This window comes from Crinia signifera, chromosome 19 (assembly GCF_055691185.1).
Source record: "Crinia signifera chromosome 19, ASM5569118v1, whole genome shotgun sequence".
Taxonomy (NCBI): Eukaryota; Metazoa; Chordata; class Amphibia; order Anura; family Myobatrachidae; genus Crinia; species Crinia signifera.
This window is the reverse complement of record NC_139226.1, coordinates 116243774-116260728: the sequence shown is the minus strand read 5'-3', so window position 1 is coordinate 116260728 and position 16955 is coordinate 116243774. Positions and strand designations below refer to the sequence as shown.

Here is a 16955-nt window from a genome sequence, read left to right as displayed (position 1 = left end):
CCGATGTATCGATTTCCTCATATATTAATTACCTTATTTGACCTCAGTGTGAAGACCCCTTAGAGCTCCGTGAGAGTGTAACCTCATATGATATGACCAGTAACGAGGACCACAGATACAAGGTTGAACTCTGATTTAATGATGACGAAAACAACATATTTATACACAACAAACGACGTTGGTTCAATTACATGATTGGTTAATATTTGGTGCAGAGGTAGGGAAATAGCAGTGTCTTTGTGGGGTGGCTTATACATCGCCTTTGTGTAGTATTCATTAGTTATGAGAAAGCACAGAATGTACAGTGTCTAAGGAAAGTAACAAAGTTTATGATAGCAGCGAGTACTGGAAAAGAGCCAGGATATAACCACCTTGAAATCAGCAGGGACAGACACAGAGAAACAAGATGGCTGATTAACCCCTCAATAGAAACAAGATGGCTGATTAACCCTTCAATCCCCTCTTAGAATCAATGTCCTTTTTAGACAATTTGATTCTTGTAGATGGCATCTTGTTTGGTACGATGGATTTTAACATATTCACTATAATCTTCTGGTGAGGGAAGGCTTTTGGCGAGATCAGTGTACATAGCAGGTGTTACATTATCCAGGTACTTGGAACCAATCTTCTTACATATGGGAAAGACACAATATCCTACTATCATAAGTACAATAATTATAATGAGAATAAACATGCCTATTTGTGTTAGTGCGTGTTTCCAATCATTTAACCATCCAAACCAGCTACTCCAGGGGTCCGTGACACCTGAGTTCTTCTTGAGTTCGATGGATAAATCTTCTAGATGTTTAATAGCTAGGGTAGTTTTCCCATTAGGACCTGTGTTGTCTGGGATATAAGTACAGCATCCATCAACCTTACCTATGTACACACAGGTTCCTCCTTTCTCGGCAAGCATCATATCTAAAGCCATACGATTCTGAAATGTCATTTGTGATGTAGCTTCCAACTGTTCAGCAATACCTTTCAAAGCGTCCCTAGTATCATTAACGAAACGCTGTTGATTATAATATATGTAATTTATCCAGTTCACATTTTTATTGATGGTTACCTGGGGAAGCAGGGACTCGAAGCCGGCAGCGACCTCATCACGAGCCTTAAATTCTTTAGGAACTCCCCGGGGAACACCAATAGTGTCTATGTATATGTGTGGATCGAAGCTTTCCTTTGGAGCTTCTCTTTTGTTTCTGGAGTTTGTGGTAGGTTTATTTGTGGGAGGAGGCTCAGACAAATCGGCTGGGAGAATGTGTATGGGCATAATGATCTTTGCCAGGGCACACTCTCCTTTCCAAGGATTGTCCAGCTTTGTCCTGAGTCTCATGTCTCCACAAATAAAATAAATGTCTCCTAATGATTTTTTCATGGTGGGTACACTGATATGTCTTCGTTCAGCACAATACCCATCAGGAAACAATTTCAGATCTACAGTGTTTTGTGCAGTGCTGTTTGAGTAATAACATGTATAATTACCAGGATAAATGGTTATGGTACTACCAGGATTGGTATTCTTTACCATTATGGGATATTCTTTCTTCCATTGTTCACATTTAGTTTCTTCTACAATAGTATCAGTATACAGGCTAAAGAAACATTTATCTTGGTCTGAAGGTATGTGTATGGGCACCGTACCCAAGTGGGGTCTGGATTTTCCACACACATAACAATCAGTTTGATTAACTTTACGTGCATTATATTTCATCCATTCTAGCCAATAATTTACGTCAGATAATCCAGTTTCTATGGATATAGTGTCTTCGTAAGTGGGGTTGTTAATGGCTAACATTTCATTAAAAGTAGTGACATGTGGTTTAAAGAATGATGATGGTGTTTTAGGTTTTACAGTGGTTTTGAGGGCGGTGTATTCTGGGTTATCATACATGTCTTTTAAATGAAATCTTCCCCTTGGGCCCCCGCTTTCTCCTGATTGATATTTACCCATGACATATAGTCCGGCATCGCCGGGGGCCGGGTTTTCTAGGTTAATGATAAATTGGCTATTGCAAGTGCCCTTTTTTCGTAGGGACATACGGGCTAGTAAGGATCGACCATTGGACCATTTATGGATGCCAACATCGGGGTAATATCCCCAGTCTTGGCTGATATCAAAGGCAGTGGTATCTGCTCTAGTGTTCCACCCAACAGCCCCCCATGAGTTGCAAGAATCTCCCCAGTAAGTACTAGTGATACAGATATATACGTGACTTACAGCGTGTGGTGTGTGGTGGATGTTACACAGCCATGGTAGCGGTGGTTCTCCTCGATTCCCGCCTTGATTGTTTGAACAAGATACAATATCACAATAAGAAAATATAAAAGTAGCGACAGTCGTGCTAGAAGAATTATACCAGAAGGTAAAGCGTCCATCATTTTGAGTAATATCAACTTCAGCAAAACAGTTATAAAGAACAAGCCCGAATAAAATCACTAGGGCTAAGGTGGGGGGAGTCATATCCTGTAGCGTCGTCCTTGGCTTCAGAATGTTGTACCCCTGATTCCTCGTCACCTCCAGCCGGCAGGTCTTCTCCAGGTTGGAGGTCAGAGCCACTGGCCCCCGTTATTACCTCTCTCGTCCCGTCTGTGTCAGTCTCGGGATCGGTGTCGACCTCTGTGTTGACGTGTGGTGGAGGTGGAATTTTCTTCACTCTGGATGCATGGATCCACGTTGGTCCTTCGTCGGTGAGGACAGCCGTCCTGGTGACTGCGACCACTTCTGTCTCTGGTCCGTAGGTGAAGTCTCCGGGGTGCTTGTTTCTCGGCAACACTTTCACTACGACCTTGTCTCCAACCCTGAATGGGTGAGTGGGTATCTGTGGATGAGAAGGATTCTTAAAGATAACATTTTGTTCAACTTCATTAAGTTTCTGTATTAGAGATCTGACGTACTCTTCTCTTATTATGTCTAGATCTCCCTCAGTTGTAACTAGTGGTTTCTTTGCCCAGGGCGTGGGAAAAGGTCTGCCCATTAGTATTTCAAAGGGGGAGTAACCTAGAGTCTTTTGTGGTGTCATTCTAATTTCAGCCAATACGATAGGAAGGACTTGTTTCCATTTTGCAAATGTACCTCCTGTCGCTTTACGTAGTCTATCTTTAAGAGTACGGTTCATGCGTTCCACGATACCGGAACTCTGTGGATGATATGGAATGTGAAACTTCCATTCTATTTGCAGTGCTTTGACTAGTTCTGCTGTGACCTTGGCTGTGAAGGCTGAACCTTTATCACTATTAATTTGAAGCGGGCATCCCCAGCGCGGAATGATTTCTCGCGTGAGTATGCGGGCTACTGTTTTTGCATCTTCTGATTTAGTGGCATATGCTTCTGGCCACCGAGAAAACATGTCGACAATGACCAGGGCATATTCCTGTCTTCCTGCATTATTGATATGTGTGAAATCGAGTTGCAGGTGAGTGAATGGAGTGGTTGGGTATTCTAGGTGCTGGTGTCTTGCTTTGTCTGGGTTATTTGGGTTGTTTCTGAGACATATTATACATCTACTGATGTATTGTTTAATGAGATCTTTTGCATTAGTAATGTAGAAATCATTGGAGAGGAGTAAAGTAGTTGTTACTATACTATGGTGTCCTACTCCGTGGTAGTGTGCTATGAACAATGATGCACTGGTTTGGGGTATACATGGTTTCCCCTCTTTGCAGATTAATCCAGTCCGTGGATTCTTCTGCAGTATTGGATATGTCCAATCTGATAGATCTGAATTAGAGGCAGCAGCCTGTAACTCTGTCAGTAGGTATGTATCATCTAACGAAGGAGGCGAGATGACAGCAAGAGTGAGGTTATATGTTGCTATAGTGGCAGCACGTTTAGCAGCGGTATCAGCAAGAGCGTTGCCTTTGCTGATATCATCCTTTCCTCCAGTGTGTGCTTTACAATGAAGGATGGCAATTTGAGATGGTAATGTAATTGCGTGTAAGAGATCTGTGATGAGTTGCGCATGTGATATGCCTTTCCCATCAGCGCCAGTGAAGCCTCGGCGTTGCCAGATCATACCATGATCATGAACAACTCCGTAAGCGTATTTGGAGTCTGTGTAAATTGTGACAGGTTTGTCTTTGTAAATGTGACAAGCTCGAGTGAGTGCAATGAGTTCTGCAGCTTGTGCTGACTGTAAGGGGACTGTCTTTGCTTCAAGGGTGGTGTTTGGAAGTTTAACCACTGCATATCCTGCCTGGTACGTGTTGTCATTGGGACGGCTGCAGGAGCCGTCAACAAATATTATGTCGGCATCGGGGATAGGCACAGTCGACATGTCATGTCTGGGTGAAGTTTCTGAGTCAATTGTCAGAGTACAGTCATGTTGAGGCGGCGCCTCGTCGTCAGGTCCTTTAAGACCTAAAAGTGCGTTTAGTACAGGGACAGGTCCTTCTGTGTTTGTTGCGTATTTTACAGTGAGAGAAGGGTTCCCTAGTAGGAGTACTTCATAGCCGCTGAGTCTTTGGGCAGACATGTGTTGTGTGTGTAGACCTTTGAGGATGGAGAGGACATTATGTGTGGTATGTAACACAGTAGGATGTCCTAATGTAAGTGATGTGGACATCTCAACAACCATTGCACAGGCAGCCAGTGCTCGAAGACAAGCTGGCATTCCTTGCACAGTGACAGGCATTACCTTTGAGAAGAATGCGACTGGGCGCATTTTGCCTCCATGAAGTTGGGTCAGTACACCCGCCATAGTTGTACATGTGTCCCTTGCAAACAAGTGAAATGATAACATATAGTCCGGGAGACCAAGCGCGGGACTCTGTACTAACATTTCTTTCAATTTTTTAAATGCAGAATACATTTCATCTGACCATTGTATAACCTTGGGTTTGTCTTTGAGTGTGCATTGTCTCAAGATATTATCATAGTAGGAACAATCAGAGATCCACTGTCTGCAGTAACTTACCATACCCAAGAAAGACAACATATCCTTCTGGGTAGTTGGGGTGACCAGGCCCAATACAGACTGTATGCGTTGTGGACTGATTTTTCTTTCTCCCTCAGAGAGTACAAAACCCAGGTAATTGACATGCGTTTTACACCATTGCAATTTTTCTCTTGACACTTTGTGTCCACATTCTGCTAACCAGTTTAACAATGAGATTCCATCTAACCGGCTGGTCTCCTCGGTGACACTACAGAGAAGCAGATCATCTGCATACTGTAGCAGGACAGAACTATGGGGGGGGTGCCAGGGAGCCAATGTGGCTTGGAGGACTATGCTATAGACCACTGGAGAGTCAATATAGCCTTGGGGTAAACGACACCAGGTTAATTGTTTACCTTCAAATGAAAAAGCAAAGAGTAATTGGGTCTCTGTGTCAATAGGAATGCTAAAAAACGCGTTTTTCAAATCTATTACATTAAAGTGGGTTGCGTTTGCAGGGATTGCTGAGATGAGTGAATTGATGTCAGGTACTATGGGTGCAATAGGAACAATGAGATCATTTACTTTTCTCAAGTCTTGTACGAATCTAACAGAGCCATCGGCCTTAGCAACAGGGTTGATAGGTGTCGAGTAAGGTGAGACAATGTACCTGAGTATGCCTTGTTCGAGGAAGTCATGTATCATAGGTCTAAGACCTTCAATCTTTTCTGGTGAGAGTGAATATTGTCTGCAAAACACGGGTTGTGTATCTGGTTTGAGCTTGGCTTTGTATGGTGTACAGGGTATGAAGCCAGTGTCATAAGGGCCAATGGCCCAAATTCTATCATCAATTTGATCAAGTGAGTTGTCCAGAGTATTTTGTAGTGACACAAAGTGTGGGGAGGTGACTTGGAGCCCACTCCCTTGTGGAGAGGGTGAGATGGAGATGTGGAATTTACTAAACAAGTCACGGCCTAGTAAGTTAACAGGACATTCTGGGATGATCCTGAATTGGTGTATACCTAAATGTTTTCCCTTGACAGAGCGTATGATAACTGGGTCAGTCAGGTATGTGTCAGTGGGTATCCCGTTGATTCCCATTGAAGGAGTAGTCTTTTGCAGTTCACCATCATAGTTAAGAGAACACAAAACACTGGTTGTTGCCCCACTGTCTACTAGAAAGGACAGTTTTTTATCATCAACATATAATGTGATGAGGGGTGAATCTTCCCAATGAGTAGTGAACTGTGCAAAAGATGGGATACCCTCCTCCGGGCCCCGTCAATGTGCAGGGTCAGACCAGTCCACTCTGAAACGTACATGGTCTTGAACTGATGTTGAGTGTGGTCTGTATGGTCCCTGTTGGGGTCTGGGAGTGTAAGGTTGTTGTGGTTTCTGGGGAGGGAGTGGACAGTCCCTAGCCCAGTGTGTATTCTGGCCACAGTTGAAACAAGTTGTTTGTCTTGGTACTGCACCAGTATTGTTGTAATCTCTGTTGTATGGAGGCTCACGGGGTGTTGGACCCTGAGGGGGTCTATATGGTCTTTTCTGGTTATTTTGTGGGATCCCCCTATTTGGTCTATTTGGTGGGCCTCTGTTATTATTTTGGAAGTTGTGAGTAGAAGTGACGACAGTCTTCTTCATATCAAAACATCCAGCAGATTCTTTTTCATATAAGTGCTCACTAAATTCAGTGAGTTTGTCAGATGTCCAGGTAGAGACATTCTGTTTGACAGTGGTAATAATAGATGGATGTAAATTATTAATAAATGTGGAAATGAGGAGTGTATCCATTTCAGGATCCAAACCAGCCTCCTCAGACCAACATTTCTTGAATCTTTTCCAAAATTCCGTGACCGTCTCAGTTGCCTTATGTTTGCAGGCCACTGCGACGGGCAGAGAAGACTTAGTTTTAAAAACTTTTGTCATTTCTGTACTTATTTCTTCCCACATGGTTTTTACGCTGTCTGTTTTGTTTAAAGGATAATCCTTAGTGGACATTTTAGCTGGACAGTCGACGATGGTTTTTATATTTTTCCAATCCCATTTGGGGTTGTGGTCAGTGACATTGTTGACAATCAGTATAATGTCATCATGGGTATAGTTGCGACCTGTGCAGGCCTTTTTTAAGTATGCTATAGTACCGGTGGGACTGACATGAGGTTTGGGACAATGTTTAATTATCCTATTTAGTTCTTCAAGGTCCATGGCCTTGATAAGAAGTTGGTCTCCTATAGTCATAAAGGGACCGAGAAATCCTGAGGCAGAGGCCCCGGCGACGGAGTCATCAGCCCCGGAGGTCCTCTGGTCAGTCATTTCTATTTTGGTAATGTTTCTACTGGCCCTAGTAATACTACTTAGTGACTGTGGATTTATAATGGAATCATCAGCTGATTTTCTGGTCTTTTGTTGTTGTTTATGTTTAAGCATCTCTGTGGCATCTTTTATTAATTCCTCCAATTCCTCCTCAGTAGGTTCTGTTTTAGGGGTTTCGTCGTCAGTGTCAGATTCTTCTCCTAGTTGTTGGTTTACAGGGGGTATGACGTTGTTAACAGGTGGTACTTGTCCTGAAGGTATTGTACCAGACCCCGGTACACCAGGATTGGGGGGTGGTGCACTGGGGTATAGAACCTGGTGACTAATGGCCATCAGGTCAGTATCTGTCAATGAGGGATAGACTGGGCTATAAGGGGGTGGTGATAATATTTTAACAACCTTTTTAATTCTCTTCTCCTCTTTGTCATGTAATGATTTAGATATGAGTTTTATCTGTCTTTGTTTCTTGGTGATTGTGGTGTCATGCCAGAAGGGGGCAATGGTGAGCCATTGTTCACCTCCTGCAGACATGTATTTCATGTCCCAAGACGGATCAGCATCATACCATGGCCAGGCCTGTTTGTCTCCAAGACACAATCCTTTAACCATTTCCATGTAATATGGGTAGTTGCCGCCATCTCTGGGAAATGCATCTTCACTACCACAATTCTCAGTCCATCCCGCTAAATTGTCTACCCATGGGTCAATTAAGAAGTAACTTGTGGATGAATTACGGGCCACATAGTCCTTACATGTTTCATTGGGTAGGGGAGGTGGATATTTGACAGTAGTTTTACTTTGCTTTGAACCCATGTTTACTATAAGTCTGTCTATGATGTCTTTGTGAAAATAATTTCCACTTCTTTATTTGTTGTTGATGGGTATAATCTTCACTATAGTCTAAGAAATATAATATGTCAGATTTCTCAGGTAATTTTTGAATTTGTTCTATCGATTTGGGACAGATAATTGGATAAGTGAAGAGATTAATCGGTATTGATGTCACAAAAGGTGGATATGGTTGATCAATGTATTTCTGAATAACGTCAGTGCGCAGATGACAGCCTAAAACAAGGACTGCTTCCGCAACAGTGCCGCTAGGCAGAGATGTAAGTGTAGATTTGAATCTTATGAGTTCACTATTGGCAGATATTAACTTTGGCCAATAATCGTCTCTTTCAGGGTTATGGTACCAGAGTACTATACTACACTGGCAATCTAAACAAGTTCCTATTTGTGGTGTTCTAGGATGTGACATATATGACTATAATATGAGAGCGTGAAAAATTCAAAGTTTACAGACTAGGGGCGCTGTCACAGAAAGGCAGGTACACCTATAGCGGCAATCTGCGAGAGTTAGTCTTTGTCTGTTCACTTTTAGAATTATGTATTCACTTTAGACATCTCATAAAATTTTTAAATGTATAATGATTTTGTTAGTGGAAACCACAGACTGTCTACGTGACAGTGGATAGAGTCCAGTGGTTTTGTTGCTGAGAACTGTATGTGAAGCCTCACATTGCGTTACTCCGAGAAGGAGAGCATAAAGTCCGCAAGTCTATTGGCATACAGTAGTCAGATTAGACAAATGGTGAAGTTATTGTGCGTGAACTTACCAGCCGCACGGTTTACAAGGAAATACAGATATCACGAGTGTGTATACTCACCAATCACACAGGGATATTGAATGAAAGAAAAACTTATACTTTAAGACAATACAATAAAGACAATTGGCCAATAAAGAATGGGCGTTCAAAGTGAGGTACTATTTAGACTAAAGACCCCAGGTCTCCTTCGTACTCCAAGTACGGCATCTGATCCCAGATCAGGTTATGTGCACAAAAATAGAAGACTTTAACTTCTATGATAGAAGACTCTAACTTCTATATAAGACATTCAACATACCCCAGGCATGGTGTCACAGGTTCAGGATCGAGTATGTCCGTAACCTCACAACAGATTCAGGCAGACTGTAAAATCTTTATGACATCTGTGTAGGAATGAACCTCGCATCCCGGTGGCCGAGCCCCCAGCTCTGTTGGGAAATCGATCATGCGCCGATGTATCGATTTCCTCATATATTAATTACCTTATTTGACCTCAGTGTGAAGACCCCTTAGAGCTCCGTGAGAGTGTAACCTCATATGATATGACCAGTAACGAGGACCACAGATACAAGGTTGAACTCTGATTTAATGATGACGAAAACAACATATTTATACACAACAAACGACGTTGGTTCAATTACATGATTGGTTAATATTTGGTGCAGAGGTAGGGAAATAGCAGTGTCTTTGTGGGGTGGCTTATACATCGCCTTTGTGTAGTATTCATTAGTTATGAGAAAGCACAGAATGTACAGTGTCTAAGGAAAGTAACAAAGTTTATGATAGCAGCGAGTACTGGAAAAGAGCCAGGATATAACCACCTTGAAATCAGCAGGGACAGACACAGAGAAACAAGATGGCTGATTAACCCCTCAATAGAAACAAGATGGCTGATTAACCCTTCACTAAGCAGTAGCATTATGCTTATATTATTATTACTAGTATATGTTAGTATTCACATGTACTATGCCCCATACGGTAACTGTGTATAACCCGCCCCCGGCACGGTAGATCGCTTTGTACACCGGGAGCCGCTAAGCGATGTTATTATTGATTCAATTTCTAACTAAACACATGTCAGTGCGCTGCTGCTGAGCCTGGCTCCCGGAACTTCCGGGTGGCGCTGATTAGTGACGTCACGCAGCATGATGTGTTACTAAGCAACGCAAACAGCGCAGCTGTCAGACAGGCGTGAGAGCAGAAGCCTCTGTAAAGCACCAGGTACTGTATGGTTATTATTACCAAGTGACTATACAGCAGGTGTATAATGTGTGCTGTAGATATGAAGGGGTAGTTTACACTTCCCCAGGCTGTATATAGCTTTAAACACACAGGGGTAGATGTATGAAGCAGTAATAAGGAAGGAGAAGTAGCCAGAGGAGAATGGCCCATGGCAACCAATCAGCTACTCTGGATCCGATAATGTAATATTATGCAAATTATAGATGTTACTTCAGTGCTGATTGGCTGCCATGGGCCACTTCTCTGTCTCACTTCTCCCTTATCACTGCTATATACATCTGCCCAGAAGTTGCATGATGTAATCATCGTTTAAAATCGCTCTTAACATTGAGTACAATGAAAGTGTATGTTTTACCATCCTGGCAATTAAAGTAAATAACATTTTATTGCTGCTTTCTTCCCAGCTGTATAGCACATCAAAATATACTGGAGCTATCTTATACTACCCCTTTCACACTGCACAAATAAACCAGGTTTGACTCGGGTATTTGCCGGGTCGACCAGCGTGATGTGAAAGGGCCTTTTGGAAAATTCGCCGGACAGCGGGCATCTGAAAATGAAGTGTAGAATTACTTTTCAGAGCGAAGGTTAGAGAAATCACTCAATGGGGATTGACCATCGAATAATTTCTCCTCCTTGCAGCCGCATGCGAGTGGTTGTGTAAGGGGGGGGGGGGGGGGAGGGGGGCGTTTGGTGGGGCGCCATTTACCTGTGGGCTTGGCAAGGAATATGCTCAGCCTGGAAAGGCCCTTTATCACCCTTCATTTTATTACTGTCCAAGGATTAGCATTAAGGACCCATCAGTAATTAAAAGTGAGTGGGGTAACAGTGCTGTGTGTTTATATGCAAAACCTGTTTTCTTATTTACTTCCATTGATTTCTTCTGCAGAATGTCATTATTTTATTCAGATCTAAAAGCAGATGGGCACGGGGAGGTATGGACGGACTGTCCGTCTGATGCTAAGCTCAAACAATATGGCTGGAGGTGCACAACTAAAGAGAACGCTTACTCCAACAAAACTCTCATTGGCAACTGGAATCAGGAACGTTATGACCTTTGTAAAATAGAAGAAAGGAAGCCACTTCCCTCTCAGGTATGGTCACATACTGTCATGTTGCATATTGGGAACTTGGATTGGGGGTAGATAAGGACAGCCCAAATTATATTTTTGCACCTGGGTTCCGCCACCTCAAAGACCGTCAGATAATTGGTTACAATAGTGACAAGCCCAACTCTATAGCCCTGTACACACACATCGATTTGCTTTTGATTCGATGTTAGATTCGATTTTCTATTAGATCTGGCATTAGATCTTTCCATTCGAATTGGCATTAGATCTGTACTTTTGCATTAGATATCGAATTCGATATACATTCATGGTACATTGTACACATTCGATTTACTAGATCGAATTCGATATTTCCTTGGCTGCACAGTAGATTTTTCTGTTAGATTTTGTGAAAACGGGAGCGCGCATCGAATCGAATGTAGATCGAAAGTGACACAAAATCCATTCGATTTCGTTTAGGATTCGATTCGATATTGCTTCTATAAGCAAAATTGAATCGAAAAAAATCGGGAAAAATCGATGCAAGTGTACAGGGCTTATCTCTAGGGCCCTGCTCTGGTTCCACTGTCGGAACATATAGGATTTATGCATGATTCAGATTAAATTGTAGCACAATTATTTTCAGTTACAATATAAACAAGACCCCCCTGAACCAAGTACAATGCCCCATAATAACGATCATACCTGTAATAGCCACCTTCAATGTTTATTTATACATGAGAATCAGTGGCATTATTACAGCTTAAATGTATCTGATAAAAGTGTCATCTTTAAAACACATATAAGTACTCAACTGAGCAACCACAATTCTGTGTGTCACTGTTCTGAGAGGCATGGACGAGAACAGTAGTTGGAGGACATGCTGATCCTTGTAGTGCCATATTGGAAGATATTAAAGGGTGAGGGCAGGGCCGGTGCAAGAATGTTGGGCACCCTAGGCATATAAACCCAAATGCGCTCCCCCCCCCCCCCCTTGACGCCCAGGAGGGGGGGTTGGTCAGGCAGCGGGCACCGCGCTCCGGGGGGGGGGGGTGCAGGCGCTACCTGCAAATTGCTGCTGCAGCTGACCAGCGGGGGGGGGGGCCCTAGCGTGCGCCAGTTGCCTTTTAGCGCTGACTGGGGGTGGCAGGCAGCGAGCGTCGCGCTCCATGGGGGGTGCGGGCGCAGGTTGCCGCTGTCCGGGGGGGGGCAGCGGCAACCAAGCAGGGTGGGGGCAGCGGCAGATTAACTCCAGGGGCCACCCGCCGATCAGGAGCTGCCACTGACCAGGGGAGGGGAGGAGGCAGCGGCAACCATGCCAACCATTAATTTCAGGGGGGGGGGGGTACGCTCACCTGCTCCCTCCTGGCCTGGTACTTTCCTTCCGGGAGGCACTGCTGCTGCTGGTGCTCGCATGTTGGAAGGCTGCAGGCAGCTCACTACCGCCCTCCAGTGACCGGCGCCCTAGGCAAATGCCTAAAGCTGCCTAGTGGTGGCGCCGGCCCTGGGTGAGGGACCTATTGGCTCTCACTTTAGAAATCCATAAACGCATGACCTAAAGTGGTGCTGTTATCAGGTCATGTGGGGCCATCGGCACAGAGACACATTGCCGTGGCTGGTGGCTGATCATGTGATTGCAAAGACAGCATTTCTATTATCTCGTATGGCGTGTGTCTCTCTTCCTGGCCCATTGCAGTGGGCTGGGGGAGCTTGTTTTTTTTACCTTGTCTAGATAGGGGTTTATGCCATCTTGACTTACTTGAACCTGTGATGTGCCAATACATTGATTAACCCTTTGAGTGCCAAGTGAATTTGTCAAATTTGGTGTGAAACTTGCCACGAAAACATTTTTATTCCTCATAATGACCTGTAAGGTTTACGTTATATAAGAAATAGAACCTTTTTTTACACAACATTTTTTATGGTACTTGTGTACTAGCACGGTGCCCATCGCATCGCAGACCATAAGGCATGCGATGGCATGCGATGCGATGTTATACAATTTTAAAATGTATACCATCGAATTGTATGGCGTTGTATGCCATTCTATCGCATATACAATGGTATGCGATTTAAAATTGTATAAGCACCCTAATGGGGGCTTACAATGTTAAATGCACCCCCACGCCACCCCCACTATGAACGTGAACCCGAAGCGTGGCGAGCGCAGCGAGCCCGCGAGGGGCGGCGGTACGCGTCCTACAACCTTTTCATACCCCCACTATCCACGTCGGCGTGGAGTTGATTTTATATAGTGTGGCGAGCCACCGAGCCAGAAGCGTGGCGAGCGGACGCGGAATACAAGTAAAGTAATACGCGTCCCCTCGCGGGGCTCACTGCGCTCGCCACGTTTCGGGCTCGTTTGGCTCGCTGCGCTCGCCACACTATATCAAATCAACTCCACGCCGACGTGGATAGTGGGGGTATGAAAAGGTCGTAGGACGCGTACCGCCGCCCCCCGCGGCCTCGCTGCGCTCACCACGCTTCGGGTTCACGTTCATAGTGGGGTGGCGTGGGGGTGCATTTAACATTGTAAGCCCCCATTAGGGGGATTATACAATTTAAACATCGATGCGATTATATGTTGTGCGACCAAATATCGTGGGCGCCGTTCTAGTACACAAGTACCTTTATTATTTGAATTTATATAACAAATGTGAGCGATGTGATGTTGGCATTTTTAGCCGATATCGTGCATATCTCTCTGAGAGATGTTGACACTCATATTTTGCACATCTCTCACCGAGATGTTGGCAATCAAAGGGTTAAGTACCCACCATTCTGTGCGATATGTCAGACCAGTGATGAAGGCTTTATTTGTCTATTACAGTATGCTCACTATTACCAGACCAGCTATTCTGATGGATATTGTCGGACAAATGACACTGTGAGACAAGGTGAGATGGTCAACGCATTGATGCTACTTATACTGTACTCTTCCAAATACATGGGGAATCTGTGGCCACCCAAATATCACACCCATCATCTAGCTGTTGAACATCCCATTCTAGAACCATGGGCACTAATATGGAGTTGGTCCTTCCTCTCATTGGCAATAATACAGCCTCCACTCGGGGAAAGAGCTCTGAATTGTTGAATAAATGACACCCTATAACAATGTTACATTGAAAGTCTCTAAATTCCATGTCTGTGTGCTTTAATTCCTGCACCTGCGTGAAACGGCTAAACACACTAGCCAGGTGGAGTGTCAACATACTTTTACCCACTATATATAGGGCCTTATTCTGGTTCACTCTCACATACCTCCCAACATGACCATGCCAGGAGGGACACAATGCTCTACTCCTGGATATCCCAGTGATCAGGACGGTATTTAAGTTCTAACTATCACGTTATGAGGCAGAGTAGTACACTAAATAGGTCATAGTAACCGAGTAATCTCGTACACAACACAGTACATATTAAGTTAAAATCAAAGAAAAGAAAGGAACAGCATTACTCCTTAAATCATGGAGTGTGCTGTCTGCCAATGCGCATTTCGCGTCAGCTTCATCTAGGTCCTGCAATGTAGCATGTTTTTTTTTCCATTTGCAAACAAAATGTGCCCTGCGATCAGGTCAGAATACAGACCCTAAAGGCGGATTCAAAGCTGAATGCTTCTGTCTTATACTGTAGGTGGATCTTGTGATTTCTTTAGCACTTCACATACTCATTAGCCGAGCATACACAGCTCTGAGCAACTACAGGTGTGTCAGAGTAACCGGCATCTCAGCTGCACCTCCACCTGTGGCTGAGTGGTTGTACCTGGGGAAGTGTACAGTATTAGGGCTATTTCACATGCTCTGGCTCCTGCCGGGCGGCAAAATCCCGCACTGCCAGGAAGCCGTGCCGCACACAGTAGTTTACAATGGAGGGGATGGCCACAGCCCGGGAGCCGTACCTTCCAGTGGTGGGATCCGGCTGCAACCCACATTTGTGTCCATTATTAACTGCGGTGTGCGGCACGGCTTCCTGGCCGTGTGGGATATCGCCGCCCGGCAGGAGCCGCAGCGTGTGGAATAGCCCTAAGTGGTCTGAGGGTGTTTCGTAGACAGAACTGTGGCCTAGGCTTGATTTCAGCATACGTAGGGGATACCTGGTTCAGATAGATATCTTATACTAGGTATAGGGCTGGTGCAAATGTACACTGATAGTAATGAGGAATATATTCATTAGTAGAAGGTTTCAGGAGGTGAAATAAATTAAATCAAATTTATTTACCGGTATTTCTAAAACTCTCCATCAGGCATTCATGGTACAAAATCCTATTTTTCTGCAATAATGTAAATGTCTTCTGTTTGTTCTCTCAGTTTTTCAGCGACAGCCTCACATTTTTCCAGGACATCAACCCGAACTGAACACACCACAATGCAGACGTCTCCAGTGATCCTGCTATATGTTCCTCTATAACTGCTATAAACCATCACCTATGTATTGGTCTGTCTGTGTATCACTTTTACCTGCCTTTAATAAATGTGTTATGTTGGGCCTGAACAGCTTTTCAATGACCATGATAGGATACATTTACACGCAGACTCCTCTAATCCTATTTATCATTAGAATGTTATTTTATGTAGGAGTGGATACCTTATTGCTATGTGGATTAACAATGATGTAATGCAAGTAAAGCCTCTGTTCTAGATTCACATTGGAAGTCTGCACTCATTGCCCTATTCTCTCTTTAGAAAGTAATATGTATACATTTGGTCTAGTCTGAAAAAAAAGCACCCTACACGATCACTGCACGAACTGCGGAGTAGACACAGAAGGTTTGTTTACATTCTGAGGCTCCTCCCCGAATAGCGCTATTGGCCACCTAGTGGCTCGTGATTGGCCGCAAGGCCATCAATGTGTGGCATAATGTCTACTAGCTGTGGGTCCTAATGTGTAACAGGCATTACGGTGTGTGACATATTCTGTAATGAGCATTAAAATCCAGGGCCTTCTTAACAATATAGAGGGCCCTTGAGCAAAATAATTTTTAGCCTCCCCTTCACAACCCCCCTCTCCTCCTCCTCATCCCCTCCACCCACCTATGTGCAGCAGCAGCAGCAGGGGTGGGCTGGGAGCTTGATGTAGCGATCCGGGCAGCAGCTGTAAACGGCGGCCGTTCTGGCAGCGGCGACTCAGACCTTGATGTAGCGCTATTTGCCGCCGTGCGGGAAGCGCTGCAGATTTTGAAAATGCTCGCCGGACACTGATTGGCTGAGCGTCTGGCCAATCAGCGTCTGCCCAGACTTCCCGCTCGGCAAATAGTGCTACATCAAGTTCTGAGTCGATGCTGCCTGGACGGACGCCGCTGACAGCTGCTGCCCGGATCCCCGCCTCACAGATTGCTACATTAAGCTCCGAGCCCCCATCTGCCCAGATCACCGCCGCCACCGCTGAGTCACCGCTGCCTGGACAGACGCCACTCACAGCTGCTGCCCGGATTCCCGCCACACACCCCCGGATCGCTACATCAACCTCCCAGATGCCCTGATCACCGCCGTCGCCGCTGCCTAAACGGATGCCGCCGACAGACGCTGCTCGGATCCCCGCCACCGTTCCCCAGGGCAGTGCCATCTTCCCCATTGAGGTGGGCCCCTACAATACTTGGGCCCCTGGGCAACTGCCCATTAAGCTCAATGGGAAAGACGGCCCTGTTAAAATCTGTGTGGCATAATGTGTAAGGAGCAATACTATAAGAAGGAAAAATGAATGGAGGGGTGCCGAAACATACATTGCTCTGGGCACCATGTCACCTAGCTACTCCTCTGGATCTATGTACTCTGTATTGTTCTAATATGTGCCCTGCGTATGGTGCTGTGAACCACTATTAATAAAATGTAATAATAATACATGTAGATACAGCAATCAGT

General features: G+C 44.6%; 1 protein-coding gene across 3 annotated transcripts in view; it reads left to right on the top strand.

Annotated features, from left to right (window-relative positions):
* The window catches only part of CFAP68 (cilia and flagella associated protein 68), an 89056-nt gene extending 73474 nt beyond the window's left edge, over positions 1-15582 (top strand). The window contains exons 1-4 of one of the 3 annotated variants that reach the window (XM_083163219.1): positions 9881-10024; positions 10935-11139; positions 13925-13991; positions 15405-15582. In XM_083163219.1, coding sequence (XP_083019345.1) covers positions 10936-11139; positions 13925-13991; positions 15405-15481 — 348 coding nt within the window. In that variant the 5' untranslated portion in view covers positions 9881-10024; position 10935 and the 3' untranslated portion in view covers positions 15482-15582. Of the gene's footprint in view, positions 1-9880; positions 10025-10443; positions 10633-10934; positions 11140-13924; positions 13992-15404 lie in introns of those variants that run through there. The other 2 variants (XM_083163220.1, XM_083163221.1) reach the window with 2 other exon arrangements.
* The last annotated feature ends 1373 nt before the right edge of the window (positions 15583-16955 follow it).